The 15,204-nt window shown below is 52.2% G+C and overlaps 1 protein-coding gene across 4 annotated transcripts in view; it reads left to right on the top strand.

Moving 5' to 3' along the window:
- The window catches only part of AP1B1 (adaptor related protein complex 1 subunit beta 1), a 44,389-nt gene that overhangs the window by 12,967 nt on the left and 16,218 nt on the right, over positions 1–15,204 (top strand). For 3 of the 4 annotated variants that reach the window (XM_074356777.1, XM_074356774.1, XM_074356775.1), the window contains 10 exons: positions 1,152–1,214; positions 4,227–4,332; positions 6,332–6,467; positions 7,221–7,466; positions 8,660–8,850; positions 9,636–9,857; positions 12,341–12,461; positions 12,810–12,905; positions 13,873–13,988; positions 14,309–14,474. In XM_074356777.1, the coding sequence (XP_074212878.1) occupies positions 1,178–1,214; positions 4,227–4,332; positions 6,332–6,467; positions 7,221–7,466; positions 8,660–8,850; positions 9,636–9,857; positions 12,341–12,461; positions 12,810–12,905; positions 13,873–13,988; positions 14,309–14,474 (1,437 nt within the window). In that variant the 5' untranslated portion in view covers positions 1,152–1,177. Of the gene's footprint in view, positions 1–1,036; positions 1,069–1,151; positions 1,215–4,226; positions 4,333–6,331; positions 6,468–7,220; positions 7,467–8,659; positions 8,851–9,635; positions 9,858–12,340; positions 12,462–12,809; positions 12,906–13,872; positions 13,989–14,308; positions 14,475–15,204 lie in introns of all 4 variants that reach the window. The other variant, XM_074356776.1, reaches the window with a different exon arrangement.

The raw sequence follows: 15,204 nt of genomic DNA, 5'->3' as shown, positions 1-15,204 counted from the left end.
TCTGGACCTCGGTTTCCTTATCTATAAAATTGGTAAGATTAAATGAGATAATGTGTAAAGCCCCTGGCTTTACTAGGGGTTCAGTACATTGTAGCTTCTTAATCCATGTTAGAACAGCTCCAGAAGCCTCTGCCAGGCACCCAGCGTACTTGGCTCCTGTGTAGTAGCTTTTTATCTCTCATCTGTTGGCTAGGAACTATTGAGATTACACGGTAAATGGTCAGCAAATTGTTGAATGAATGAGGGGGCCTTCGTACCTTCTTTGCCCTGTTGCCTTAGACAAGCAGTTTACACTGTGAGTTTTACACTAGAAGTCCTGAAAGGTACTTTGAGAAAACTGGCCAGTTAGATTTGGGGAGTGCTGCAGGGTCTGCAGTGTGCAGATTCTAGCCCTCTCTAGAGATGAGTGATGCCTGTCACTGCTAGAGAAGCTTAGAAAAGTTGGGGAGAGAAGAAATCTCCCTAGCTTTTTAAACTCAGCGTTTTCCAAGCTCCTTTGACTGTGTAGGCAATGATAGTACCTCTGTTATCTCCGTGAGGCTGTGATGAGGCTTTAATGAGTTAACGTGTGCAAAGCACTTAGTGCTGGGCAGAGTGAGCACCACAAAGGGGCTGCTGTAACCATGGTTGAGTGCTTCTTTTTTTGTTTTTCTTTTGCCATCATTTTGTAGTAACTTTATTTATTTATGGTTTGTTTGTTTGTTTGTTTGTTTATTTAAATTGAAGTATAGTTAGCTACAACGTGTCAATTTCTGGTGTACAGCATAATGGCTCAGTGCTTTTTAATCTGTGGACTCTCCCAAAGTATTGAGCCATTCCCTTATTGATGGGCATTTAAGTTATTTCCAGTGGTGCATTGTTGTGGACAGTACTGTAGATATAAAACCCTTATATCCTGTGCAGGTATTTCTGTGGGAGAGATTCCTAGAAATAAAATTGCTGGATCAGAGAATATGTACATTCAAAAATTTAAAAGATCCTTTGGAATTACCCTCCAAAATCCCATCAGCCATTAAATTGTAGTTCATTTCTCCAGTAAAGAGAAGAGAAGCTGTCTCCGCTCACCAGGTGCGCGCTGGAGCCCTCTCTCCTCTACTGAAGTGAAGAGGAACGGAACGCAAGGGCGAGTCACCGTCTCTTTTGTCTTGCAGAGTCTGGCCACAGATAAGGGACCAAGATGACGGACTCAAAATATTTCACCACGACCAAGAAAGGTACTGTTTGTTTCATTGTGGGGTCTTATCCTCCTCTTTCCCTGCTGGCCCTTCTGCTTGCTCCCTGATGGAGTGGGGAGTTGAGGGGTGGGTGGAGCCTGGAAGCCAGTGATAGGAATCACCCAGAGCATTTTTAACCTTGTGGATGCAGAAAATTGAACTGCTGATGGAGTAAGAAATTGACCACTTCTTCTAGAACTTCAGAAGGGAGGAATGTTAGTTCAAGTATAGAAAAAAAGCTCTCTTTTGTTCTCCATGGCTTTAAATTGTTAAAAATGATGGTCTCCCCTCGCCAGGAAAGAAAGTACACATTCTGTCAGCAGTCCCACAATGGTATCTGTGTGTGTCCAGTCCTTGTCCTTGGGCACATGTTTTACTTAGTTGAAGTCAGAGTGTATATCCTGTTTTTCATTTGACATTATCTTTAATGTTTCCCCCCAGTTCTGAAGACTCAATCTGTTGAGTTGCACTATTGAAATTTGCTAAGCTAGTCATGTATTGTTGGGTATTGTGATTTTTTCCTGCTTTTCGGAAATGGTGTTATAGAGGCTGACAAGTGTGGAAGCATCTTTCTGACTGGCCCTTCCTTCCTCCCTGTCTTCCTTCCTCCCTCCTTCCCTCCAAGTGAGATTGACACACGCCTACTGACCAGATGAGGAGAGTGTGTTACTGAATCAGCTGAACCAGAACCTGCAGTCCCCTCATCAGGCATTTCATTTATCAGTCCAGCCAGTTTTTCAGAGTATCCTCCATGTGCAGTAGAGGAGACAAACGGAGTCTCTGAGCTGGCTTTGCTTGCTGTTGAGCAGAGAAGACAGTTTATTAAGTAGTAATCACTCTAACGGGCAGTGGGTGCTATGATAAGGGAGGGGTCCATGGGAGGCCTGGGTGGAGCTGGCCTGATAAAGATGGGGAGGGGAGGGGAGGGAAAGGGAGGGGACCGCGTCCTCGGCCCCTGGTCCTCCAGACGGAAAGCCGTTGGGCACAAATTACTAAAGAATGTGATCGAAGGAAGGTTGGAGAGAGGTGAATTTAGCACTGAGTGTATTTGGGTGTCAGTAGTGGGGGTTTTGTGCGTTTTCTGAGGAAGATGTCTAGAGAAATGTCTGGGACCAAATCTGACATCAGTGGTTTTAGGCAAGGAAAAGTCAGGCAGATTTTAATCAAGGGTCGAAATGGGTGAGGCTGGGGGCAGGCAGGGAGGCCAGAACCACAGCTCACATGAGAGATGATGGTACCTGAGCTAGGGAGGAAGGTGGGGGGTGTTGGGGATAGAATTGGATGCTTCATATGTGACTGAGGAGATAGGCTTGGTGACTGATTCTATTTGGGGCCCATTACAGGAATGATATTTCAGAATCAGGTTCACCCCAGCCTTCTTGGGGCCAAGGTGACTCAGGCTTAGATCCATCAGTTGACTGCCAGTTGTCCTGAATCTGGCTAAAGACCTCAAGCAAGGCAGGGGCAGCCTGGCAACAGGGCCCAGGGTCAGTCATGTGGTCTATTGGATCCCATAGCAGGGACACAAGCCCCCTCAATCTCTTGGAAGAGAAGGACATGTGTTCCTTCAGCTCTGCAGAGCCATAGATTTGAACTGCAAGGTCTGCAGATTCCTCCTGGCTCTGTTGAGCAATATCCTCAGTGTGGCCGGGCTGTGCTGCATGATTGTTCTTAATTAACCTGTTTACTGTCTCTCATCTTAAGTTCTTTGCTGAACATCATGTTGTTCAGTCAAAAAACAATAAAAACAAAAAACGACCTGTTTTCTTTTTCTCACTGCAAATCCATCTAGAACTTCGTCTAGCACTGCCCCCACATGGTAGTTACTGTTTCACCCTCACCCCAGCTAACTTGAGGGGAAAGCCTGGGTCTTTCCTACAAAAGAAGAATCCAAGCCAGAGGGTCATGTGGCAAATTAATAATAATAGCAGCCACCTCTAACACAGGCCACTGAGCACCAGGCACCGTGCTGAGCATTTTGCGTTTGTTACATGAGAAAATTCAGTGCCCCAGCCAAGGTAGCATCCAGATGAGGAAATAGGTTCAGAGAAGCAGAGTGAATGTCAGTCAGATCAGCCAGAGCACGTGGGCTTTGGAGCTCGTGGACCTGGTGTTGAATCTTGGCTTACCTGCTTGGAGCTGTGTCCCTAGACAAGTTCCCAAACCTTGTAGCCTCCATTTGCTCATCTGCAAAATGGGCGGAAGTGTAGAGTTGTTGTGAGGATGAAATAAGAAAAGGCGTGGGAAGAAGTCAGTGAGGCACTGGCTTAGAGAAAGGCTCAGGAAAGGCTAGCTGTGGCTGTTTTGAAGGTGGGAGGCCTGTCTGACTCCAGTCTGCCCTCTTTGCCTGTTATTGGGCTTATCAGGGTTCTGACTACCTCTCCCTGGCTGGGCCCTGAACAGCTCCACTTCCTCATTTACTTTTTCCAGATCATCAAGTTCTTAAGAACAGTTCAGTAAGTGCTAGAGCCCTCATGACACAGCTGAATTCCCATTTTCAGAGCTGAGCAACCACTTGTAGCTCAGGAAGTGAAACCCTGAGTGAGCTCTTTTAACTGGAGGGTCTAGGAAAACAGGAAGAGCCTATGTATGGGAATTGAGCAAATCCTGCCCTTTCCCCTCAAACCTTAAGTCCCCAGGTTCCATCCCATGCTGCCTTGAGGGCCTTGGGTGAGGGTGGCCAAGGAGAACTTTGCTTCCCTCTGTATGTTTTAGCCGTCCTGCTGAGCAGGAACTGTCTGCATGTTTTTTGTTTCCCTCAGAACCTTGTAGCTTCCACGGTTCCTCTCCCCTCAATCCAGAGTGACCTCCAAGCTTCCATCCTGATAATTCCTCCCCTAACAGTTGTTCCCCTCTGCTGCCTGTCCCCCCAAGGCGAGGGCCCTAAAGATGCCCTCAGCAGGCAGCACGGAATGTCTTCCCTGCCTCCCTCCCATTCTTTTGAAAGTTAGGGACTGAGACTCGCCCCCTGGCAGGGCAGAGGTGCATCACTCATGCTGCCTCCCTTTTTAGGGGAGATCTTCGAGCTGAAGGCAGAGCTGAACAGTGACAAGAAGGAGAAGAAGAAGGAGGCGGTGAAGAAAGTGATCGCATCAATGACCGTGGGCAAGGACGTCAGGTGTGCAGGAGGCTGGGTGGCAGCTGGAAGCGGCTTTATAGCTTGGGTCCAGGTCAGATCTCTCCTTTAAGGTATCCCTAGGGACCCATGTCTCCCCTCGTACGGCTCCCTTCACAAACCTGCCTTCTAAACGGAAGGTTTTGTTTGCAGAATAGTCACGCGCTCAGATGCTGAAGGGGTCAGGCAGTAATGGAGCAAGTGAAGTGGACTGGGTCAAAAAGGCAACAGGCAGTGAAGGAGATGCAGCATGAATGGATTAGAAACTGCGGAGGGTGCTGCCCACAGGGGAGAATGACCCAGTGGTGCCAGGCCTTTTGGTTTTTAAAAAGAACAGGGAATCTGGATTTTTTTCATTTTAATCCTCCCTGTTTTAGATTGTCAGATGATGCTAAACAAACACTGTGCAGGTAAAACACACCTCCAGGCTGGGCATGTTGAATTTGTCATCAAATTCAATGCAGCCTCTGGTTTGCATCTGTTGCAGAGCGGATCACGTGCTGAATTGTGGCCACTGGTTTTTGCTCATGCATCTCCCCAGCCTGGAATATCCCTTCCCCTTTTCCACGTGCCCGGTTGCCTCCCTCATCACTCCAGCCCACTGCCCTGAACACGCAGCATTTACACTTATTCTAAATGGTCCTCTTATGTGTACTTACACTCACCTGCCCACCACACTGTCAAGTCCCCAAGGGCAGGGCTGGATTTTGTAACAACTTAACACTCGCGCAGTGTTTGAGAGTTGGCAGAACGCTTTTAGCTATGTTTTCCTGGCAGTTCCTTATCATTCCCATACTGTACGTAAGGATGTTTTTCCTGCCAAAGAAACCAGAAATGAAGACTGCCCAGTGGTCACATGATTCTTGGCAGAACCCGGACTCTACTCAGCCCTTCTGAAACCCAGACCCAGGGTGCTTCTTCACGTGCCCTCTCGTCTGTGCCCAGTCATGTGCCTTGTAGGCCTGGGTGCTGATGTGGGGCCGCTCCCCTTCCGGGTCCCTTGGCAGGACTCCACCGCTCCAGACCTCTCCATGGACTGCCATAACCCATTGTCATGCTCAGCAAGGGACATTCTGACAGCACCACAGGAGAAACAGTTCTGCAGAGAAACGTGCTGAGAACAGAGCGGCAATTGAGAGGGAAGGTGATAATTCCAGAGACGGAAATTTGATCACTAACCATATATCACATCTCGAGGGGCCTGTGACTCTGGGACTGTGGGGTACCATGTTGGTTCTACCCAGGATAACAGCTGTCCTGAGCACAGGCTTTGGACTCAGACGTGGCACTTAGGCAGGTTATTTGATGTTTGTGATCCTCAGCATTGTCTTCTGTGAATGGAGGATAATCCCCTGGCTTTTCAGGGCTGTTAAATGAGAACAAGTATGTAAAGCTCTTAGCGCCAAGCCTTGCGTATAGCAGGTGCTCTGTACATGCTGGGCTGCTTCTCAGCGGACACCTTGTACTGAAAGCAGCACAGCCCCTCCCTGCTTCCCGACAACCCTCTGGAACCAGCACCCCAATATAAGTGGCCAGGTCAAGTATCAGAGAAGGAAAAACAATCGTTTTCATTTATGTAGCACCTCCTAGACGTCAAGGGCTGGATGCCTGAAGTATGTTGTCTCTTTTAATTGCCACAGGGCCCTGTGAGATGGGGCTTTGTTACGTCTTCCCTGCAAATGAGGAAACTGGAACTCTAGGGATAAAGGAGTTTTCCCAATTTCATACAGCCCGCAGGAGGCAGAGCTGGCTTTGAGCCAGCTCTGATGGGCTCTAGAGCTCATGTTTGAACCCTGTGAAAAAAACAGAGGACTCTTCTGGCTGTTACAATCACCCTTTGGAATTCCATTTCTACCAGTAGATGTTCATGGTCACAGAGCTGTCGCCCTGCCTTTTACTAGGAGGTCCTGTAACCTTTCTCCTTCCCTCTTGCCCTCTCCCCACCTCCTAGTCCTCCTCTTTTCTTTGGCCTTCCCCACACTGACGCACTTTGACCTTCCAGTGCCCTCTTTCCTGACGTGGTGAACTGTATGCAGACAGACAACCTGGAGCTGAAGAAACTGGTGTACCTGTACCTGATGAACTACGCCAAGAGTCAACCTGACATGGCCATCATGGCCGTCAACACCTTTGTGAAGGTGAGTAGGACCTTGGTGGGAGGAGGGGTGTGGGTGCCCACTGCTCCATCTCCCCTTGGTCCCCCGGGGTGGGGCACTGCGGCCCTGAGTAGAAACACAGAGGCTCCTTTCCAGGTCCTCTGACTCCCAGCTTGGGGGCCTCTTCCTCCAGCAGAGGGCTCCCACTCTTTCCAGAAAATCAGATGCTATAGACTCTGCTAACTCATTCCATGTGAGGTCGCCCCAGGCCTGTTGATCCCCTGTGCCCTGGGGTGAGCCATTGCTCTGCGTCCTTGGCCAGTGCAGGATGCAGCTGGCGTCTGAGAGCTTCTGCGTTTCCCTTCTAGACTAAGCTCCTTTTTGCATTTTCTTTCCTCCAGATTGAGGAGAGGCAGGGACTTGCATTGACAGCTCTGTGCACCTTTAGAACCTTAGCTCCCCAAGCCCCATTAATGCTCAGACATGAGGGTTCTATGGTCCAGTGGAGAGACTGAGGAGTGTGGTGCTGGGTGGAGTGGCTTGAATCGTGGCTCTGCTGTGACTAGGTGAGCTCCTGACCTTCCTGAGAGCCTCAGCTCCCTCACCTGTAAATGGGAATGGTGCTGTGTGTCTACTGTGAGGATCAGAGGGAACAGGGCAAAGCCCCAGCGCAGTGTCTGGCATATGTGGCACTTAGTTGTGGTGCTGTTGGCCATTGTTGGTGGGAGATCCCACAGCGGCTGTCTGATGTTGCTCAGCCCGCCCCCGCCCTGGCCAATGGCTGGTTCCCCTCAGGACTGCGAGGACCCCAACCCCCTGATCCGGGCCCTGGCTGTGCGGACCATGGGCTGCATCCGCGTTGACAAGATCACGGAGTACCTGTGCGAGCCACTCCGGAAGTGCCTGAAGGACGAGGACCCATATGTGCGCAAGACGGCGGCCGTGTGCGTGGCCAAGCTCCATGACATCAACGCCCAGCTGGTGGAGGACCAGGGCTTCCTAGACACCCTTAAAGACCTCATCTCTGACTCTAACCCCATGGTAAGCCGCTGCCACCCACCATGCCACCTCCACCACCTCCAGGGTTGCTTGGGAAGACCTTGGCTTGACCCTCACCAGGCAGCCCGAGTTCCTGGAAGTCAGAGCCCTGCTGGGCAGCTAACTGTTCTTGTGGGTGCAGTGGTTTGACGCCATCTTTGGTGTGAGTTGGACCTGGATTCCCTCCTCTGCGTAGCCCTCTCTAATGGGCTTTGTGACCCTGGGCAAGGTGCCTAGCCTTCCAGAGCCTTCTTTTCTTCATCAGTAAAATGGAACTAATTCTACACGGCTGCCAGGAATGCTGTGAGGTTTAAGTGGTGAAGATAATGTGCCTGGCACAGTCCGTGTGCACCCAAGACTAGTGCCCTCCTTCCCCTTCCTGTCACTGTCGTTGTCACCATCCTCTCCTCGAGACCATCAGTGAGTTCTGAATGTGAAGTGCTTCACCCTTCCCCCACTTCTTTGCAGGTTGTGGAGGGTCATGCCTGAAGTAGTGTAGCCTGGAGGACAGCACCAGGATGCGCTGGGAGGGGAACTGGTCTCCTCAGGGCTGTTGATGGCAGCAGTTTGGAGGGCAGTTCAGTAGGGCCGTGCTTAAAATGAAGTGTTCAACCACCCAGCCATCCCTTTCTGTGTCCTGCTGAAACACTGATCACATGGGGCTGCCAAGTGACCGGTATAGGGATGGCCATTGGTGCACTGCTTGGTTAGGGGAAGGTTGAAAACCATGCAGAACACATATAAATACAGCTTCTCTGGTGGAAGTGGGTTGCAGGCCCAGTTTCACCTGGCTATCCCTGTGTGCTCCAGCCCCTGTCTGTCCCCAGCAGCCCCAAGGGGCTCTGCAGAAATCTTCTAGCTCTGAGAAGCACAGCTGTCAACCCCCAAAGTGAGCTGCTGTAGCAGGTGGAGCAGGACTGTGTGTTAGGTAGCAGGGAGTGCTTTCTGTTGCCAGGAACTCGGAGCTAGATCTTTCTGGTTTTGTGTTTTTCTTTAATGGTGGGTGCACTTTAGTTTCAGCTTATACAGGAGTCAGTAGAGTGAGTGCTGGAGTGGGTCTCTGCTCCAGACGCTGCCCATCTGGTCACATTCCTGTCAGGATATTTGAGCTCAGGCTGGCCAGCATCATTAGCCCCACTGCCACCCTGGCCTGTGAGCAGTGCCCCAGCCTCTGCCCCTTCCACCCTCTCAACCAGGTGGTGGCAAATGCAGTGGCTGCCCTCTCAGAGATCGCTGAGTCTCACCCCAGCAGCAACCTGCTCGACCTGAACCCACAGTCCATTAACAAGCTGCTGACAGCCCTGAACGAGTGCACTGAGTGGGGCCAGATCTTCATCCTGGACTGCCTGGCCAACTACACGCCCAAGGATGACCGCGAGGCCCAGAGGTGAGAGGCTGCCTCTGGCTTGGCCCTTGGGGTTGAGGGGGAAGGCAGGGAGCTGGGCCCTAGGCCCCTAGTGGGCTGCTTTCCAGGGCCTTGCCTCACAGGCCATCCTCAGACAGAGCCAGGCTGACAGTGGTGTTCCTTTGGGCAGTCAGCTCCCTGCTTGCCGAGGGCACAGAACAGAAGCCAGGGCCTGACCTGGGAGCTGACAGAGACCTCGGTCACCTCGGGCTGAGTAAGGAGGCGGACAGCGTCAGAGCCACCATTGGCTGAATTCTCATTGGGTCCCTGGGGCTCTGTTGGGTGCTTCCTATGCATCAGATAATCTTTAAAGCAACTCTGTGAAGGCAGCCCCATCATCCCCACTTTACAGATAAGGAAACTCAGGGAGGTGGAGGAAATCACATAGGCTACCCAGCTGGGTCTCTTCTGACTCTTGATCCTAACCAACATGCTATCCTGCCCCTTTTGAATGCCCTTGCAGCAGGAGAAGGAGGGAGTTGGCGTTTATCCAGTATTTACTGATGGCCAGGCACCTTGCTCAGTACGGTACTTGTGTTGTCTCATTTAAGCCCCCAGCAACCCTGTAAAGTTGGCTTAATCATCTCCATTTTTTAGATGAGGAAACTGAGGCCCAGAGTGGTTTTTAACCTGTTTGGGGTCAGTTAGCAGGAAACAGAACCAGGATCCAGATCTTCCTCCTGCAGAAGACATGCTATCTTCATAACTAAAAACAGTGTTTCCCCTTGTCTGTCTCTCCTATTTGCCCCCCTTGGAATGGACCACAGCATCTGTGAGCGGGTCACCCCCAGGCTCTCCCACGCCAACTCTGCTGTGGTGCTGTCCGCTGTGAAGGTGCTGATGAAGTTCATGGAGATGTTGTCCAAGGACCTGGACTACTATGGCACGCTACTAAAGAAGCTTGCCCCACCCCTGGTCACGCTGCTGTCGGCCGAGCCTGAGCTGCAGTACGTGGCCCTGCGAAACATCAACCTCATCGTGCAGAAAAGGTACGGGGACTGCCACATACGGGCGGTGTGCACCCGGGGGGGTCTCCTGCCAGGAACAGGGGCTCTGAAGGGAAGCCAGCCTGTCACCATGCAGGACATCTCCACAGTTTAACCCACGGTTTGTTCACCATGGGCATCTTCGTCCTGCAGGGGACATTTGGCAATATCTAGAGACATTTTTGGTTGTCACTGTGGGGGATGCTACTGGCATCTAGTGAGTGAAAGGCAGGGATGCTGCTCAGCGTCCTACAAAGCACAGGACAGTTCTGCCCCCACAGAACCATCCATCCCCAAATGTCAGTAGTGCTGAGGCTGAGAAACCTTGACTTAGCCTTACCAGGTAGCAGGCTGGGTAAAGGCTAGCATGGTGCTTCTTAACCACAGACAGTGGGTGGCTCCACAGTCCACAGAGCCCTCCTGAAATGGGCTATAAGACTCTGTGTGTTTTTCCTGGGAAAAGAGTTTGTAGCTCAAGTCAAATTCCCTGAGGCTGGAGGACTCCAAGGTGAGGCCCAATGGACTTTACATCAGCCTTGGGGCCATTCAGAATGCTGTGCAGCCTGTTTCTGTCCACCTGTAGGGAATGACCCCAGCAGAACCCCACTGCTCCTAAGGGAAGGGCCTAATACCCAGCATGGATGGGGCTAAAAAGTAAGGGTGCAGAGCAGAAGAGGTTCTCAGGAACGATCCCGTGAGGGGCCCGGCAGCTCCCTGGAGTGGGGCCAGCCTCCAGCCTCTTTGGTCAGATGGCTCACTCAGTGACTGACTCACCAGCTGACCCAGGGCCCCTCACAGACGTTCTCTCTTGGAAGATGGCGCCTGCTCCCTGTCCCTGTAACATCAGCCTGGTTCTTGGCACACGCGTCAGGGCCCAGAAACATCAGTGGAATTGGGACATTTGTGAAGGTTCGGGTGTACATTTGGAAAAGCTTTCCGAGTGCCTAGGCGAAGGGATGAGACCAGGGATCCCAGCTGCAGCGTGGGGTTAGTAAGGTGCAGTGGCCTGTGGGTCTGCCCAGCAGGAAGGGCTCCCTGTGCCGTATTCAGCATGGCAAACCTCCTGAGACGTTGTGCGTGTTGCTGAGGCGCCACCAGGCCCAGGCCCAACATGTGCTTGGGCAGCTGTGATGAGTCCTGATTGCAGAAACCACGTCCTCCTGCTTCCCCGCTCAGGATCCTGCTCCGCACCGGGCACAACAGAGGCTCCTGGCTGGGCCGGGACCTCCCAGCAGCTTGCTCAGCAGCGCTGGGTACCACCCTGGGCGGAGTCCCTCCTTTCTCTCTGCAGCATCTTCTCCCCTTCGCCATCTGTCCTCATTCTTCTTGTTCCTCCTTTCTGTCCTGGAATGGGCATGGGAGTAGGAGTCAGGTGGGGACAGTAACTCTCATCTTGCTTCCGCCCACCCTCGTTAGCAGTAGATGTGTGACCGAGCGCCAGCCCCTCCCCGCTCAGGTTCCTCAGCTATGGAAAATGAGGTGGGTAGTGCCTGGAGCAGCAGTGGCGCTGAGACAGCTCCTGCCTGGCAAGTGCCTTCTCTGAGGTAGGCATGGATGGTGCTAGATGCCTCCTGTCCACCTCTCACAGCGGCCCTGTTGTGTAGGTGTCTGTTGGGGTTCCCAGGACCCCCACGTTCAAAGATTCACTGGAAGGACTCACGGGAGTCGGCACATCATTCTCACAGCCGTGATTTATTGACCTAGTGGGGTTGCCTAGCTGGGTCATGAGGGAGACAGATAGGTGGAGTCTGGAGGAATCCTCGTGTGGGCTTCCTTGTGTTCCCTCCCTCCCCTGGTGGGGCACACAGAGCACACCCCTCCCCAGCAACAAAATGCAGCAACATGTGCATAGTGTTTCTGCCCAGAGATGCCTGTTCGAGATTTAGCACCCTGGGTTTTTACTGGGGGCAAGTCATATAAGCACCCTCTGCCTGGCACCCACCAAAATCCCAGGCTCCTGGAAGGAAAGAAGGTGTGCAGCATAAATCATGTTGTGTATACAAATGGTCAAGGCATGGATAACCACCTTTGTCATTTAGGGAATGGTGAGAGAGCTCCTGGAAGCTGAATGTCCAGACACCAGGCCTTTCTAAGACCAGAGACCCAGGCCTGCAGTGGTTATGCTTCCGAAACAGAACACTTCCCATTTCGCGAGTGAGGAACAGGCCTGGGGTCACAAGCTAGGACTGAAACTGAGACCTGATCCCCAAGCCCGTCACCTGGTGCCTGCAGCCTCTTGAACATGAACTGTCTGTTGCTCATGTTTCCTCTTCCCTTCCTGGGATGTGGTTGGACACGCAGGGGCCAGTCAGAACCTTGGTCAGCAGGTCCTCTGCCCAGGAGCGTGTGGCCGTAGGGGTGCCCACCTTCACAGGTGTCAGGCTCCACGTCAGACCCCAGAAATGTGCCAGCGGACATGGAAGGGGTTTTCTCACAGGGTTTATGACTTGCTCTTTGCTCTTCGGGCACTCGTGCCCCACTACCAGGCCTGAGATCCTGAAGCACGAGATGAAGGTGTTCTTTGTGAAGTACAACGACCCCATCTATGTGAAGCTGGAGAAGCTGGACATCATGATCCGCCTGGCCTCCCAGGCCAACATCGCCCAGGTCGGCAGGGGGTGGTGGCCAGGGGCCCAGCACTTAGCAAACAATAACTGATGTTTCTGTGATTAAGGAGTTTGTTCTCTGTTGTTACTGTCATCCACCCATCGAAAAGTGGTGGTGAGGTGGATGTGTTAGCTAGATCAGCCGAAACAAGGGCTGTCTAGCCTGGCCAACTAGTCCTTCCTGCTTTCTTCTGGGGCCACCTGTCAGCTGTCTCCCTCCCTTAGGACGTCCACCTCGAACAAGAGGCAAAACCCCATCCTTCTAGGAGTCTGTGCATACCCACAGCCCAGGGGTGTTCAGGAGGTTGCCCAGCGAGATCCTCCTAGCTCCATCTTCTTTGGGCTACAGGTGCTGGCGGAGCTGAAAGAGTACGCAACAGAGGTGGATGTGGACTTTGTACGGAAAGCTGTGCGAGCCATTGGCCGTTGCGCCATCAAGGTGGAGGTGAGGCTCTGTTCTTGGCCTGGGGGGAGAAAGAAGGGAAAGGAAGCTGAAACTTGGAAACCAGTCTGATTCAAGCAGAATCTGCCAGCTGCTTGTGGTCCAGGAAGGCCTGAGGATCACCACTGGAGCCCCTAAGACACCCACGGTGCAGATTTGGTTGGGCGCCTTCTCATCTGTAATCTCCCTTAGGCCTTTGAGTTGCTGCAGATGATGGGTTCTCCTGCAGCATTAGCTACAGCAGTGGGGCAGCTTCAAGCTGGCGGTGGCCCTGGTAGACTTAGCTTTCACTTCTTGGAGCTTTGGGGCAGGGGCTTTGCGTTTTGGCAAATATGATTCAGCTGTCCAGATGCCCTTGTCTCCAAATTTCTGGGGGTCATTCAGACCCCTGTGTCCTGACATTTCAGCCCTCCCATCCTCTGCCTGTGGAGATGTTCCTTGACCACTGATCTGACGTTCCTTAAATGGGTCCACGGCAGGGTAGGGGATCTGGGATGGCTGGTCACTTCAGCCCAGCCCCTGAGATGTCTTCCCGTGATGGCAGTCTGAGAAATCTCTCCCACAGAGCATTAGTGCAGCATGTTGGAGTGACGGGGTATGGGGAGGGCTAGTCAAGCAGAGACTTCCTAAGTGTTTTTGTCACAGGAGCCCATTTTGTGGAGCGAGTAGCTGTGAGGTGGGGCAGGCTGGAGCATTGTCCCACTGCCCTCAGGTCTTGGCCTGAAAGAGCTCCAAAGATGCTCCTGCTCTCAGAAGCTCTGCTGGCCTTCTGCTCAGTCTAATTCTATCTCCCTGTGCTCCTGCCATCCCAAGACCATCATTTTATACTCATTCTCCCACCTGTTAGTGTTCCCCTGTTTTCCTGCTATTGAAAAGGCAGGTGGACAAGGTGTGACTGAGCCCATGTTGGGCAGAGATTCTGTTAGAAATGGGTGCAAGGCTCTGCCCACATGCTCCTCTTCCCACACAGCAATCTGCCGAGCGCTGCGTGAGCACACTGCTCGATCTCATCCAGACCAAGGTCAACTATGTGGTCCAGGAAGCCATCGTGGTCATCAAGGACATCTTCCGCAAGTACCCCAACAAGTACGTGGCCGCCCTGCCCGTCAGGGTGATGTGGCTACTGGGGATGGGGATGGCAGACGGGAAAGCAAGGAGCCTCTCCCCTGTTTCTTACTGCTCCGCCCCAAATAGTATTCTCAACGGAAACCCTTTGGTTTTTCTTACTTCTCCTGAGTTGCCACTGCTCTGCTCCCAGAGCCAAATAAGTACTAAAATGTAACAGGTAGAACTCAGATCCTCTCGAGGTCTTGTGGGGCAGCGCCTGTCTGTCCCAGCCCCTCCTGGACCTCCCTGGTTGCCTAGGCTCCCTCAGTGCTCACACGCCAGCTGTGCCCGGTCTCCAGGTACGAGAGCGTGATCGCCACACTGTGTGAGAACCTGGACTCCCTGGACGAGCCCGAGGCCCGGGCTGCCATGATCTGGATTGTGGGCGAGTACGCCGAGAGGATAGATAACGCGGACGAGCTGCTGGAGAGCTTCCTCGAGGGCTTCCATGACGAGAGCACCCAGGTGAGCTGTCGAGCAGGCCGGCTCGGGGTCGTGACCGGCAGCTCGGGCTCGCTGCTGTCCATCCTGCCCTGAAACCCTCCCCTCAGCCAGCCGACCTTAGGGCCCTGCCCTCCTGAGACTGCACTGACAGTGTGGACAGACAGGTAAGTGATGTACAGGTGACAGGTGTAGCCCCCTTTCCTCCCACGCTACAGGACCTAAGGGAACACGTGAGGACAGTCTGTGATGGTGTACACTGAAGGCAGGCAAGTCTTTGGTTCGTTTTAATTTTGTGTTTACCTTTGGATGGGTAATACATTGAATTGGCTCAAAATTGAAAAGATACAAAAGGACATGTCGAAAATTCGAAAATTTTGTTTTCCTACCACTTTCCTGGTTATGAGTTCTCCCGCCAGAGAACACCAGTGTTATTTACTGGTTTCTAGGGGATACCTGCAGAGATAGTTTAGGAATGCACCAGCCTGGTCCTCCACATAGACATAAATGGTCAGTTTTCATCATTTATGGTACTTACGTTCTATGAAGTCACCACAAATGCTGACTTGGTAAGTACTAAACCAGCGCTCTCAGCAGAAATAGAGTTGGGTTCCTACAAGCCCCTGGTCACAGCATTTTTGTTAGCTGGTCAATATATAACCTTGTTTTGTGTGTGTCTCTGTTCAGGGACATTGTGTTCGATATATACCATTGAGTCACTAGCATTGAACTCACGGCCACAGCACTGTAACTC

This window comes from Camelus bactrianus, chromosome 32, assembly GCF_048773025.1.
Source record: "Camelus bactrianus isolate YW-2024 breed Bactrian camel chromosome 32, ASM4877302v1, whole genome shotgun sequence".
NCBI lineage: Eukaryota > Metazoa > Chordata > Mammalia > Artiodactyla > Camelidae > Camelus > Camelus bactrianus.
This window is presented reverse-complemented; position numbering and strand designations above follow the sequence as displayed.